Source organism: Colias croceus, chromosome 26 (genome assembly GCF_905220415.1).
Source record: "Colias croceus chromosome 26, ilColCroc2.1".
NCBI lineage: Eukaryota > Metazoa > Arthropoda > Insecta > Lepidoptera > Pieridae > Colias > Colias croceus.
The window spans coordinates 439,935-455,286 of record NC_059562.1 but is presented as its reverse complement, the minus strand read 5'-3'; the positions used below and the strand labels follow the sequence as shown (position 1 = coordinate 455,286).

General features: G+C 34.1%; 1 protein-coding gene across 1 annotated transcript; it reads left to right on the top strand.

Moving 5' to 3' along the window:
- Positions 1-314: 314 nt before the first annotated feature.
- On the top strand, positions 315-11,122 carry LOC123703551. The gene is made up of 9 exons (XM_045651616.1): positions 315-450; positions 516-646; positions 882-995; positions 1,661-2,183; positions 2,707-2,844; positions 3,579-3,756; positions 6,228-6,419; positions 7,588-7,695; positions 9,863-11,122. The coding sequence occupies exons 1-9, from the start codon at positions 414-416 to the stop codon at positions 10,134-10,136; spliced, it is 1,695 nt and encodes a 564-aa protein (XP_045507572.1). The 5' UTR covers positions 315-413; the 3' UTR covers positions 10,137-11,122.
- Positions 11,123-15,352: the final 4,230 nt, after the last annotated feature.

Genomic DNA, 15,352 nt, shown 5'->3' with positions numbered 1-15,352 from the left:
AATTCACAGGAAAATGAAGTGAAGTAGGGGAAATAAAATCATGAAGTAAGCAGTAAGAACAAATTTTATCAAATTCGTGTAAGTTTTTGCTTGTAAGTATATATGCAATATACCATCAAACCAAGGTTAAGTTTTTGGTTTCCTGAATTCTACAAAATTAAAATAAGGTACTATTTAAAATATAAATACGTGATTCTTCTCCTCTTAAATTATGTTCAACCTGAAGTCTGAACGCATTGTCGCCTAATGCCAATTTATAGTGTCATTCGAATTTCAGTTGTCAGTTGTCACTGTCTAATGTCAAACAATCCGCGGAAAGCAAACCCTTAACGGGCAAACGGCTGTTATTTTGAAAAAGATTATAGTAAAACGAGTTTTATTTAAGTAACAAAACGTTGATAAATTAGTATAAAATGGATGTTAATAAGCAACCTGTTAATTCTAGAAATCGTAAGTACAAAATTATAGATTTAAAAAAAGAATCAGCATGGTACTTAAATCGTGATACTTTTCAGGATTTTTAAAACTTTCCTTGAAGAAAAACAAAACACAAAGCGATGTTAAAACCAAGAAACATGACCGGAGTTCCGAGGTTATTGTCCTTGATGAGAGCTATGAGAGATTACGGTCAGACTTTCCAAAAAATGTAAGTAACTAAATACCTGTATTTTATAATTAATTGAATGTATTGTTTTATATTTCACTATCTACATATAGATCTATCTATATATAGACAGAATATAAATTGTCTGTTATATAATAGCCTTGATATTTCGAATGAAAAATAATTGTCAAAAGGAAATTTAACAAAATAGTAAGAGAAAATTAGAAGTATAATCATATCTATCAGTAACTAATAACTTATATTATGTTAACATTAGTTTCAGTCATCACCTAAGATATATTCGCCAATTATTATCGACGATTCATGTGAACTATCACTTGAGGAATTACCTGAAATCACAATGGATAAGGAACCTAGCAGATCGGGAAATGTAAGGAATGCTTTTTTTAACATTATGTTAACTAGCAGTGTCCCGTGGTTTTGCTAGCGTGGCTCTGCTCCTGTTGTTCTTAGCATGATGGTATATACTATATAGCCTATAGCCTTCCTCAATAAATGGGCAATCTAACACAGAAAGAATTATTCACATCGGTCTAGTAGTTCCTGAGATTAACGTGTTCAAACAAACAAACACTTCAACTTTATAATATTAGTATAAATGATAAAATTATTCATTCTCACCATTAAAATACTTGCTTGTCTTGTGCAGCTTTGCAAATATTTCCCAGAGTGCATTCTGGTTTAAAAAGTAGGATTTGTTCATTTTCAATTTTCATCACATATTCTGTAGTAAAATAATTATGCTTACATTTGTGAAGTTTTTATTGTTATGTTTTGTATGTAGAAAGACAAATCCTATCCAGTGTTTTCCTGACAGAGAAAGCTCATAAATTTTATTGTCGCCTATTTAACATTGTGAATATTTTTCTTTTTTTGCCCTGCTGCATTAGTCTCTGTGTCTGTTAAATAAAGAGTATTGTATTGTATTGGAGAAGCATAACAATACCATTAAAGGCTACTTTTAAATTTAAATATAACAAATTTAGCATTGAATGTTTCCTTACACAAAATATATTTTTAATTGCTCTTTTTCAGGTATCTCTAAATCTATCACAATGTGTGTCTCCAGTCAACAACGACTCGAAACCAAGCAACGGAGGCTGGTCTCCCGCTCAAAATATAATCTGCGCTACACCGAGACATGAACAAGTACCATCCACACCTAAAGAAATAGCCAATGAATCACAAGAACATTGTTCTATACAGAAAATACAGCATTCACATAAAAAACTTCTTAATGATATATATGGAGACGTTTGGAAGTCTATACCGAAGTTGTTCGTTAAAACTCCAAATAATTTTAAAGCAGTATCAAAGCAATTACATTATGATGATGATGATAGCGACAAGGAAAACATACGATCGGTTATAAAACAAAATAGAGAGTTGTATTTGACAGAATCAGATAAGAAACAATTGCGGAATGATGTGATGGACTCGGAGAAGAAATCTAAAAAGAAGTTGTATACAGAAAAGGTAGCTAATACGCCGGATGTAGTGAAACCAAAGATTAAAATAACCAGGGACGTTCAGACTTCGACTAAGAAGAAAAAGAAAGGTTTGTACTACTACATATACAAAAATATTTATTGTTACAAATACATAATACACTTAACTTTACCCAATTCACTAATCTCCATAAGGTCACACTAAGATTACCTTTTATGTGGAGAATAGTCGCTTTGTCTAAAACCAAATAAATTATATACTAAAACTTTTTCTTGAATCACTATCTATTAAAAATAAACTGATCACAATCCGTTGCGTAGTTTTAAAGATTTTAGCATACATAGGATAGGATGGAGAGACAATCACAGGGATTTTGTGTATCACTAGATAGTATAAAACAAAGTCATATTTCTCTGTCCCTATGTTCCTTTGTATGCTTAAATCTCTAAAACTATGCAACGGATTTTGATGCGGTTTTTTAATAGAAAGAGTGATTCAAGAGGAAGGTTTTAGTAAATAATTTATTAGGTTTTAGATAAAGCGGGCGAAGACGCGGGCGGTAAACTAGTACTATAATGTAATGATGTAGTTTTCTATATTAGCAATTACATGTGTCAAATATTATGTTTCAGTCATGACAGTAACAGAGTTGCTCTATACGCTGGATGGTGCCGTGGATAGTGTGGATGTTTTGACGAAACAAGTTCAAAATGTAGCTGTGACTGTTCCGGATAACTTAAAACGACTGAGCTTCATGGGCTCTTTAGCTGGTAAGTTTTGTTAGAATGCAGCGGTTGGCAACGTCGCGCCTACCGCTCCTCGTACAAAGCGGCAACGTCGCGTCACGTTTGTGATGCGGAGCGGCAACGTCGCGTTAGCCGTTAGATGTGCGGATTGGCAACGTCGCGCCAATCGCTCGTCGTAGGAAACGGCATCGTCGCGTCAGCGATGTGATGTGCGAAGCGGCAACGTCGCGTTAGCTGCTTATCGAGCGGTGCGGCAACGTCGCGTCATGCATTCGTTGTGCGGCACTCGCGGCTACGTGTAGACCATGCTAGTTGATAGAAAACTGACATTTTGTAGCGTGATTGATTGTATGAAGTGTAGACATAACAAATATTCAAGATACCCCTACCATTATATATTGCCATATACCATGCATTCGTGCTCTAAATCGCGTCGTTGTACAATAAGCCTTATTTTTTCATTTAAAGTAGTAGCATAATGAAAAGAAAAGCAATTCTAATTAATTTTTTTTAAGTATTTTGGAAAATGTTTGATTTTTTTTTTAATAAATCCCTTCAGCCGTTTTTTAGTTATAAGTAGGTGATGTATTTACTAGTACAGACAATTTGATATTTAGTATTTTATGATATTAAAATTCTTTATAAATATAAAATTTTTACCTCGGCATGGCGGAAGACGCGTTCGAATCCCGTCTCGTGATCATTTTTTTTTCTTTAGTACAGATAATACAAATCATTAAAAAAATACCTTCTCACAGACAACACACCACACTGGCGGTGCCACCCAGAAGCCCTTCAGTACCACGACAACTACAAGACCCTAAAGGACCAGTTAGCAAGACGACTGTTTATTGAGTTCAATAAGTGTATATTTGATGATGAACTGGACGCTGACCTGCCTATCTTGTGGGATACTAAGCTGAGGACCACTGCTGGGTGAGTTTTAATGTTTAAAATACTATCTATACTTATGAATAAAACAAAATATATTAGCCCTACTAATCTATACTAATATTATAAAGAAAGAAAGAGTTTGTTTGAACGCGCTAATCTCAGGAATTACTGGTCCGATTTGAAAAATTCTTTCGGTGTTAGATAGCCCATTAATCGAGGAAGGCTATAGGCTATATATCATCACGCTAAGACCAAAAGGAGCGGAGCATCGCGGATGAAACCGTGGGTTACAGCTAGTTATTATTGAATATCTGTAAGAAACGAGATTGAACCTGCTACTTTTTGACAAAACCGTGGCAACACCTAGCCTCTCGGCCACCAGTAATCCCGCCCTAGCAATCGAATTTCTTCTACTCATTCAGTTTTATGTGCCTAAACGTTAAAAAGGCTGATAAATGGTCCTAGAGGTTTGTCGTGGAAAAATATTCGATTTTAGAGTCAATTTATCTCAATAAATTCCGATTTCAAGCTTTTACGGTTACTAAAAACGTTAAAAATGAGTGAACTTTAAAAATATTCGTTTGTGAGTAAGCCAGTAATGATCAGTAATAAAGTTATTGAGATAAAATGTTTCGAAAATAGATTTTTTCGATTATCCGAAGTAATATAGTTTCTGACTAACTACCAACGAATATTTTTTCATTACATATCTCTATGATCATTTATCAGTCATTTTTAACGTTTGAAGAAATCGTATTCTCTTCGCAATTAGATTTGTGTAGAAAAGGAAATTGCTTAAAATAAAAAAATGGTATATTTTTTCTGCTCAACTACAAACGAAAAAATTTCAATTACAATCAACTATAAACTTTTATTATGAAACAACCGGAATTTGTTTTTTTGCAATTTCGGAGTACGACTTTTTTTGGTGACTATAAATTTTTATTTGGCGCCACTACAAACGAAATAAATTTGACTATTTACTGCTACATATCGAAATCTTTGAAATGAACACAAAAATGTGATCTTTGTATTCACATAGCCTCAGTTGTTTTATATCGGCAAACAGCAGTAACGCTACTTGATACATTCCACTAAAATAATCCTTCCTACTAATATTATCTACTAATCTTCCTACTAATACTATCTATACTAATATTATAAATCTTTAGACCCTAAGAAAGAACATAGGCTACCTTTTATTGCGAAATATGTACCACGGGCGAAGCCGGGGCGGACCGCTAGTAAATTATAAATGCGAAAGTTTGTGAGTATGTGTGTGTGTGTTTGTTACTCTTTCACGCAAATTTGAACCGAACCGATTGAACTGAACCGATTACAATGAAATTTAGCACACAGATAAAGGGTAACTTGGATTAACACATAGGATAGGGTTTATCCCGCAAATCCCAAGGGAACGGGAACTATGCGGGTTTTTCTATGAAAACGCGGGCGGAAAGCTAGTGTTATACAGGGTGTCCCAGAAGTCGACGTCAAGCCGAAATTTTCTGAAAGGTAATGCCACACCAGTTATCAGAAAAATTGAAAAAAAAAATTTAAGTCGTGTATTTTTGAAGTTATGGATTTTTGTAATTAATTCCAGAAAATGTACACCATGTGACAGTTTTTTCATTCCTGTTGTTACAAATATTTACTTTATGCCAATTTTTTTTCTCTTACGTTATCCCGAATAGTGCTTTAAGTAACCTGTTATCCTAAACCATGTGCCGATCACTCCAACTTGTAGGAAAATGTCATTTTATACCGTACCAAGTTTTCAGAATTAATTTTTCGCACTACTTCAACTGATCGTCCTGAAAAAAAAAATGTACTACTCCAGTTTGGCAAGTAGCTTTAAAAGTTAGCGCATTTAATAAGGATTCTAACGCGGTATAACGCATTTAGCGCTAACTTTTAAAGCTACTTGCCAAACTGGAGTAGTACATTTTTTTTTCAGGACGATCAGTTGAAGTAGTGCGAAAAATTAATTCTGAAAACTTGGTACGGTATAAAATGACATTTTCCTACAAGTTGGAGTGATCGGCACATGGTTTAGGATCACAGGTTACATAAAGCACTATTCGGGATAACGTAAGAGAAAAAAAATTGGCAAAAAGTAAATATTTGTAACAACAGGATTGAAAAAACTGTCACACGGTGTACATTTTCTGGAATTAATTAAAAAAATCCATAACTTCAAAAATACATGACTTAAATTTTTTTTTCAATTTTTCTGATAACTGGTGTGGCATTACCTTTCAGAAAATTTCGGCTTGACGTCGACTTCTGGGACACCCTGTATAAATAGTAAGAATGTTTGTGCCAAAATGGATCTACATCTTATTCCTATATATTATAAATATGTTTGTTGTATGTACATTATCTTTGATATTCACGTGTAAATCATTGGTCGGATTTTCATGATTTTGGCAATGATGTTAACTTATGAATGGAATTTTTTTCTTTTGTGTTGGGCACAGCTAGTAAATTAATGCTATCGGTAAACATTCCAGGACGACCACGAACCGCTTGATAAAGAACTCGAAAGGCGAGCGAATACGCACGTCGAGCGTGAAGTTATCGTGCAAGGTTGTGGACGGCCCGCAGCGGCTGCGCGACACGCTGGTGCACGAGCTGTGCCACGCCGCCACGTGGCTGCTGGACGGCGCCCTGCGCGCGGGCCACGGCCCGCTGTGGGACAAGTGGTGAGTGGGCTGTGGGATCGGTGTGAGTGTGGTAACATCTCACGAGCTGTGCCACGCCGCCACGTGGCTGCTGGACGGCGCCCTGCGCGCGGGCCACGGCCCGCTGTGGGACAAGTGGTGAGTGGGCTGTGGGATCGGTGTGAGTGTGGTAACATCTCACGAGCTGTGCCACGCCGCCACGTGGCTGCTGGACGGCGCCCTGCGCGCGGGCCACGGCCCGCTGTGGGACAAGTGGTGAGTGGGCTGTGGGATCGGTGTGAGTGTGGTAACATCTCACGAGCTGTGCCACGCCGCCACGTGGCTGCTGGACGGCGCCCTGCGCGCGGGCCACGGCCCGCTGTGGGACAAGTGGTGAGTGGGCTGTGGGATCGGTGTGAGTGTGGTAACATCTCACGAGCTGTGCCACGCCGCCACGTGGCTGCTGGACGGCGCCCTGCGCGCGGGCCACGGCCCGCTGTGGGACAAGTGGTGAGTGGGCTGTGGGATCGGTGTGAGTGTGGTAACATCTCACGAGCTGTGCCACGCCGCCACGTGGCTGCTGGACGGCGCCCTGCGCGCGGGCCACGGCCCGCTGTGGGACAAGTGGTGAGTGGGCTGTGGGATCGGTGTGAGTGTGGTAACATAATATGTGGTCGTATGTAAACATCTCTGGTAATGCGTAGTCGTGTGTAAACGTCTGTGGTCGTGTGTTAACATCTCTGGTAATGCGTAGTCGTGTGTAAACGTCTGTGGTCGTGTGTTAACATCTCTGGTAATGCGTAGTCGTGTGTAAACGTCTGTGGTCGTGTGTTAACATCTCTGGTAATGCGTAGTCGTGTGTAAACGTCTGTGGTCGTGTGTAAACATCTCTGGTAATGCGTAGTCGTGTGTTAACGTCTGTGGTCGTGTGTTAACATCTGTAGTCGTATATAAACATCTCTGGTAATGCGTCATCATGTGTTATCATAATAATATGTAGTTTTTCTAGTATATTATATGTACATTGTTTACATTTTACGGAGAGTACTTATTTGCAACAAACTATCATTTTTTTTTAATTTAAAGCTTTTTTAACATTGCAATAATACAAAACACCATAAATAGAAATTTTAAATTAATTCATTTCACTAACATAAATAATTGTATATGGATCTATGTGTCGGAAATAAATAAATAAATAATATTGCAGGGCTAAGAAGTCGTTGCGTGTGTTCCCCGAGCTCGGCGAGATATCGCGCTGTCACGATATGGAGATACACTTCAAGTATTGCTTTAAATGCACTCGATGTGGATACAGGTTGGTTTTTATGTAGACTAAACGGTTCGCTTGGTAGTGATCCTGCATTCCAAGCCAGAGGTCGTGGGTTCGATTCCCACCCGGGACAATTATTTGTGTGATGAACATAGAAGTTTGCTCTGTGTCTGGGTGTTAATTATCTATATAAGTACAGTACTCCAAAAGTGATAATGCGCATAGAAATCTTCGTCTCAGTTCGGTAACTGTCATATTCTCGGAGCGTCCGAAGACGATATGTATATAGAGTGGTTAAATGCATTTTCTTCATGCATAATTTAGTAAAATTTGTTTAGTCAAATGAAATACATTTTGGAAATACGACAATTAGCGAAGATTTGCATGCGCATTATTAATTTTGGAGTACTGTAACTATTTAAAATTATATATATGTATGTAAATTAGCCATCTGGTTTCCATAACACAAGCGAAAGCTTAGTTCAGATCAGATCGTGCCATGTGTGAAAATTTTACTTTTTTATATTTGAAAGTTTTCTAAAATTTATTTATATTTAAGCAGATACGTTCATGCGTTTTGCAAATACATAGTATTATGCGTTTCTTAATAGAAACAAATTGCTTGCATAGACAATCTACTGTCAGTATATTCACATAAAAATAATGTTTAATCTGATACTTTTTATGTCTCTTTAATTCTTAGTAGTTCATTATTAATAAATATTCACTATCCAGTAAGGTTACCTATCTTAATCTCGAATTTTAATATTCCGAATATCATAATCCAGAAAACGTTTGGACATTTTTTCATAACCCCGAATTTCAAAATTTCGAAGTTTTGTTTGCCAAATAATTGTAACTCCGAATTTCATTTGCCCATTTCTTTATTTGTACGACGTTTTACAATCCAGACGAATGAGTTCCAGACATACGAAATCTAAATGCACAAAATCCAGATGACCGTAATCCATATGCACGAAAGCCAGATTTTTAAAACACAAATTTTTGAAATACAGTTAATTGATATCCAGACAAACAATGTCCAGATTTTTTAAATTCAAACAAACGAAATCCAGCGAAACGAAATCCTTCCAGGGGGTTGCAGCACGAACCTAACCTAACCTACTGAATAGATTTTAACACTTTAACATTTCTGTAATGGGCAAGTAAAACAATAGCGAGTCGGTTCTGGCATGGGGGGCATGGGGGGTCACAGTTCAAACCTAACCTAACCTAACCTACTGAGTCGAATTTGACACTTAAACCTTTCTGTAATGGGCAAGTAAAACAATAGCGAGTCGGTTCTGGCATGGGGGGCATGGGGGGTCACAGTTCAAACCTAACCTAACCTACTGAGTCGAATTTGACACTTAAACCTTTCTGTAATGGGCAAGTAAAACAATAGCGAGTCGGTTCTGGCATGGGGGGCATGGGGGTCACAGTTCAAACCTAACCTAACCTACTGAGTCGAATTTGACACTTAAACCTTTCTGTAATGGGCAAGTAAAACAATAGCGAGTCAGTTCTAGCGTGGGGGTCGTAGTTCAAACTTCAAACCTAACTACTGAGTCGACTTTAACACTAAAACCGGTCTGTAATGAACAAGTAAAACAATAAATTTACTTACTGACAATGTTTATTTTCAGTCGATAGTAAAGGTATAATCACGATTGTATGGAAATCAAATAAAAAGATTATGAAAATCTGGCAATAGTTTATCTGTTATACGATTATATGGGAACCAAATAAAAAGATTATGAAAATTTGGCAATAGTTTATTTGGAAAATGGTACGATGGGAAACAAAAAAAAGTATTCTGAGAATCTGGTATAATGAGATCTGTATTATGAGAATACGGGAAACAAAAAAATACTTTTTAAAAATCTGGTTTTGGTGCATCTGGAAATCGATTCATCTGGGCAATTAAAAAAGGAATTTTAAAAATTTGTCATTCATTACATCTGTCTTTTAAAAGTTCTAACAACCGTTTTCGGGGTTTTAAGATTCGGGTACTAGAAATTCGAGTTTTAAATAGGTTAACCTTTCTAATTTAGGATTTAACGCTGATATGTTTAAAAAGCTACATTTTCACATTCAGTTTTTGTCAAAATGTAAAACTATAAGTTCCATGCACCAATGTCTTTAGTATAATAAAAAAGAAGTTTTTTTTTATTTCTTCAGTACAAATATTAAAAGCCCTCGTCCATTTCAGCATAAAACGCCACTCCAAATCAATAGACGTCACAAAAAAGTGTTGTGGCTATTGCCGCGGAACTTTCGAGGTTATAGTGAATAGAAAAAACAAAGATGGCGTCGTGATGTCGACTCCAGCCCGTAAGGGAACCACCAATGAATTTGCTCTTTATGTTAAAGAGAATTATGGAACGTTGAAAAATGGCAGAACTCACGCGCAAGTCATGAAAATGCTGGGCGAACAGTTTTCCGCGAAAAAGGGGCAGAAACAGGATTGTGGGGGGGATACATAGATGAATAGGGATACATATACATGGATGACCCCTATATTCTTAAAGCATAGGCATAAATAATTGCGTGAGGCATTTTAGAGAAGTCGAGTTGAATTTCATTTATTGCATTTGCAATCACGTAATTTTGTTACGCTAGAAACAGGACATAGATATAATAGATTCAAATTAAGTGATGGTCTGGTTGAAAATTTTTCAAAGCTTCACGTAATTAATGGACGCCCCCTTATTGTTGGAATATTGGTACTATTTAAGTAGTTAGAGCTGGATCTATAAAAATTGTATTTGGACAATACGAAATTAAAGACTAATGAATTAAAAACATATTTATTCAGTGACATTTCAAACGAAAATTGTTATTTTTATATTTCAAAAGTTGGAATAAAATATGTACAGATGTTGATTTTTACATAATATTGTTACAATCTTTAATTACTAAATGAAAAATTGATGATAATTTATATCAGATTTACAAAGTCAAAAGTTTAAAAATATCAAATGAACTCTTGAAAATAACCGAGGTTAATTAATCTCAAATGTATAATGACATTTATTTATTTATAACATACTCTATGTGGTTATTAAAACCGACGTACGACACTTGTGAAAACTGCATTCAATTCTGTGCAGTCGTTCATTGTATTTTATATTTCTATGACAACATATTGTTATGTTGCTACTGTAGTTTTATTATGACTGATTATATTCGAATTAAAAATGATAGTTATATTAATTACATTTAAAATGAGTTTATTTGTAATTTAACTGTTTTAATATATAAATTATGGACAATACTTTTTATCCCGGTAGATAAAAAATTGTAAAATATGTTTGGTATTTAGCCACATTTCATCAAATTCCGTTCAGCCGTTTTACTTATATATAATGACAATAACTAGGAAGTATTTTATGTAAATACTTAGATATAAATCTATTAAATATAAAAGCCCTAACTTTGTAATACATAGTTTAATACAATTATTTCGTCTAAAATATGTTTTTCTAATGTTATTCTAAACTATGTCTTTAAAAATGTATCACTAGTTTTAAATACCTTTAAATGTTTAATTTGAAACATTTTGTTATAATTATAATGTATTTTTGTAATTTTTTTAAACCGATATTATGGCAATTGTCAACGCGATATACCTACAGGGTGTAATCGTTAAGTGTGCACAGGCGATTATTCCGTAACTATTACAGATATCAAAAAACTTTAAACCGATATTGAAAGTACACATAATGAGTAAAATGACAATAATAACGTTTTTTAAAATAAAACGAGAAATTTCCAAAAATGCTACATGAAACGTCCCCATACATTTTGTATTCAAAGAAAATGTTCGAAATGATATCCTCGTTTTGGAATACCATTGTATTCCACATCGAGCTCTATTTACAGTTTCTAAATGAACTTTCATTATATTTGCGAAGTAATTAAAGCCCAAAATCAAATAAAAAAAGGAAAACCTTTGATATTAAATGTTTGGAATAGTCATATTTCATACTAAATGTATGGGAGTGTTTGATGTAAATTTTTTGGGTATGTCTCGTTTTATTTAAAAAAACATTATTGTCATTTTACTCATTAGGTATAGTACTTTCAATATCGGTTTAAAGTTTTTTTGATATCTGTAATATTTACGGAATAATCGCCTGCGCACACTTAACGATTACACCCTGTATAGATAAATTTAATAGTTTTTAAAGCTCTTTGAAAACTAAAGAATCACAAAAAATGTAATAATTATTTGTAACGTATGGTTTTTGTCCAATTTATGTATATTGTAGCTAAGCTAGGAATCGAATCAATATATTATGTGCCTTTTATTATATGATTTTAGTAAAATTTATCATTAATTTATTAAATAATGTAAAACTAATTTAGGTTTAAAGAAAATATTACAAGAAATGTCATATAAATATACATTTTTTAAACAATTGCATAATTAGGTATATTTAAGGTATTTTAGAATAAATTTTATAGACATTTATATGAAAAGCAGGGCTTTATGATTCGCCTTTAATAAAGAAGACTGTACATCTGTTTGTGTATTAATGTTTATATTTGTAATTTATGTAATGTTTGTTAATGTATTATAGTTCAAATGAATTAATAAATAATTTATGACTGAATTTGTGTTTCTTTTTATCTGTGTAAATTGTACAATATTTAATCATTTATAAAAATGGCCATGACACATTTACCATACCTTCATAAAAACAATACACACACAAACTTTTAACACGTAATTTTGTTTATCAAATTCCCCTTGAAGATAACTAGAGGAATGGCTGCTTCTAAATATATCTATACTAATTTTATAAAGCTCAAGAGTTTGTTTGTTTGTTTGAACGCGCTAATCTCGGGAACTACTGGTCCGATTTGAAAAATTATTACGGTGTTAGATAGCCCATTTATTGAGGAGGGCTATAGGCTATTTATGATCACGCTAAGACCAACAGGAGCGGAGCAATGCGGGTGAAACCGCGGGGAACGGCTAGTTTAAAATAAAATTAAATAAGTATCAACTAAAATTCTTAAGTCTTGTGAATTTTTGAACCTGGGATCGATTCCACTGATCCACTCTGACACTAACAAAAAAAATACTACTAAATTACATAACTACTTGTCCGTAAATATATTCGAAACACATCATAAGTATCTATACTATTTACATCGTTTAATACAAATTGGCTGTCTGTCCGAACTTATGTAACTACCTATGCTTAAATATTAAAAACTACACAACAGATTTTTATGTGGTTTTTTAATGGACATAGTGATTCACGAGTTAGCCGTTAGGTTTTAGTATATAAATTATTATTTATTAGAATTTAGATAAAGCAGTAGAAACTGCGTTCACAAAACTAGTTATTTATAAAGATTAAGTATTACCTATCGCTCAACTCAGTCACGGGCTCATAAATAAGATAACTTTCATGCCTTTTTTTCAACAACTCAATGTGAATAGTTAAATACCTATTAAGATCAATAAACGTAAAATATTTTACATGCTTCGGTTTTAGGCTTAACTAAAACGTACATAAACAATACCTACTAATATTTGATCCACAGGAAGATAAGAAAATATGTTATAATCAAAAACCTGCATCTTATTGGTTTTGTTGCGAAACGAATGAGCTCGTTCATTTTTTTAAGAATTATTTTTCGCAGTGAATTCAGTTCTTGAGTAGACTATTAGGTAGGTATGCACACAAAATTTCATAAAAAATCTGTCCAGATGTTTCGGATTTTTACTTTTATAGTCGACTAGCTGCTCCGCGCGGTTTCACCCCCGTAGCTCCACTCCTGTTGACCGTAGCATGATGTTATATAGCCTATAACCTTCCTCGATAAATGGGCCATCTAACACCGAAAGAATTTTTCAAATCGGACCAGTAGTTCCCGAGATTAGCGCGTTCAAACAAACAAACAAACTCTTCAGCTTTATAATATTAGTATAGACTAGTATAGATTAAGTTGAGTGGCGACCGTACGTTTTGAGGAAATAGAAATAATAGAATGTGTAGTATTTTGTGCTAAATATTTAATTTAACAATAAGTATCACAATAATTTAATTATAGTAGAAAATCAATCCATACGTTCAGCTTGTTCTATTTCTTGGTGTGGTGGTTACTGAAATTAAAGTTTTTGCTGCAACAGCAACTTCTTTTTTTTAAGACTTACTAAGGTTTAAACGCGTTTATACGCGAAAATTTTAAATTTTGAATTAAGGCGTACCTAAACTTATACCTAGCTGTTCTGCTTATGATTTGGCTGATCTTAAATATAGGTAATATTTTAATTCAGTCTTTCATCTTTGTATGCAGGGTGACAGTTAGATTTCTATTTTTGCTTTCTAATGCATTTTAGATTACATATTGGGTTTTTTAGAAACACAGAAATAAACATATGTATTTTCTTTTGTTTATGAGTTCGTTATATTATGGATTGATGTCTTCATATATATAAAAATATACTTTCGTTTAGTTGTTTGTGTACAAATTCTGATATGGAATATAAGTTTGTAATTACAAAACATGAGTTTAAATATTTGTTTTTCTTATGATAAATGACTTGTGAATCATCTACTGATCTTCACTGAATAATACTTACTTCACTGAATATTCATAATAGGTACCAGCTGCAGCGTCGTAGAAACTTTTTCTGGAATGTGGATTGTGGAACACATGACTGATGCCACATGGTGTGGGAAATATTGTAGTATAATTTTGGTTATTTTTTTTCCCTATATTATTGGTAACATTTTTCATTGATTATCGCTGATATTGGTCATTGCGTGATAGGTACTTAGTAATATTAATTATGTTTTTTTTTTGCTTTGACACATAATAAGATAGCAAAATGAAGTTGAATAAAATGATATTGAGACCAAAATGATAGACGAAAATGAAATGTTTTTGGGATTAGCGTGGTAACCCAACAATTATTTTTGATATTAGCAGTTTTAAGTGCACATACCTAGTTCTCTGGCGCCAAATAAAAGTATGTATCTATGTTAAATATCGGTTTTCTAGTTTTTAAAGTGTGTTTAAAAAATTATAAGTGTGGGTTAGTTTACCTATTAATTTAGAGCTTGAGCTTTAAGAGTTAAAAATCTAGTTAAACGAATAATTAACGATCAACTTTGATTTGGAATAATAAAAATCAAGTATTATGTGAAATTTCGTGTATGTACTTCTGGTAACCTAACTATACTGTGAAATATAGACTGATGTGTAAAAGTACTTATTGATTATATTTATATTTTTAGCGACAGAATTATTGCATTATCCTCATGTATAATGAGTATGTATATAACTTTTCAAGATGTTCAGTGCATGTAAATAAGTAATATATTCATTCATAACATTTACATACTTAAATTCTCATGTCACAGTACAGTTGCTACTTGTTATACTCTTCGGGAACGGCTAGACAGATTTTTATGAAATTTTATAATTATATTCTATAGGTCTGATGTTTCGTCTGAGGTTTTTATGAAATTTTATATAATAAATTTATACACGGTCGTAAGAGACGCCATGGACAGAGACCGGTGGAGGCAAATCATCCGCGGGACCGACAAGAGAGAGAGATATAAATTTATATTCTCTATGTTTAAATACCACTTAGTGCTAAGGCTGTTCTGGCAAAATAACTGTTAAGGTATTATATCTTAGTAGTAAAAGGAGTCAAAAATAAAACATCAAA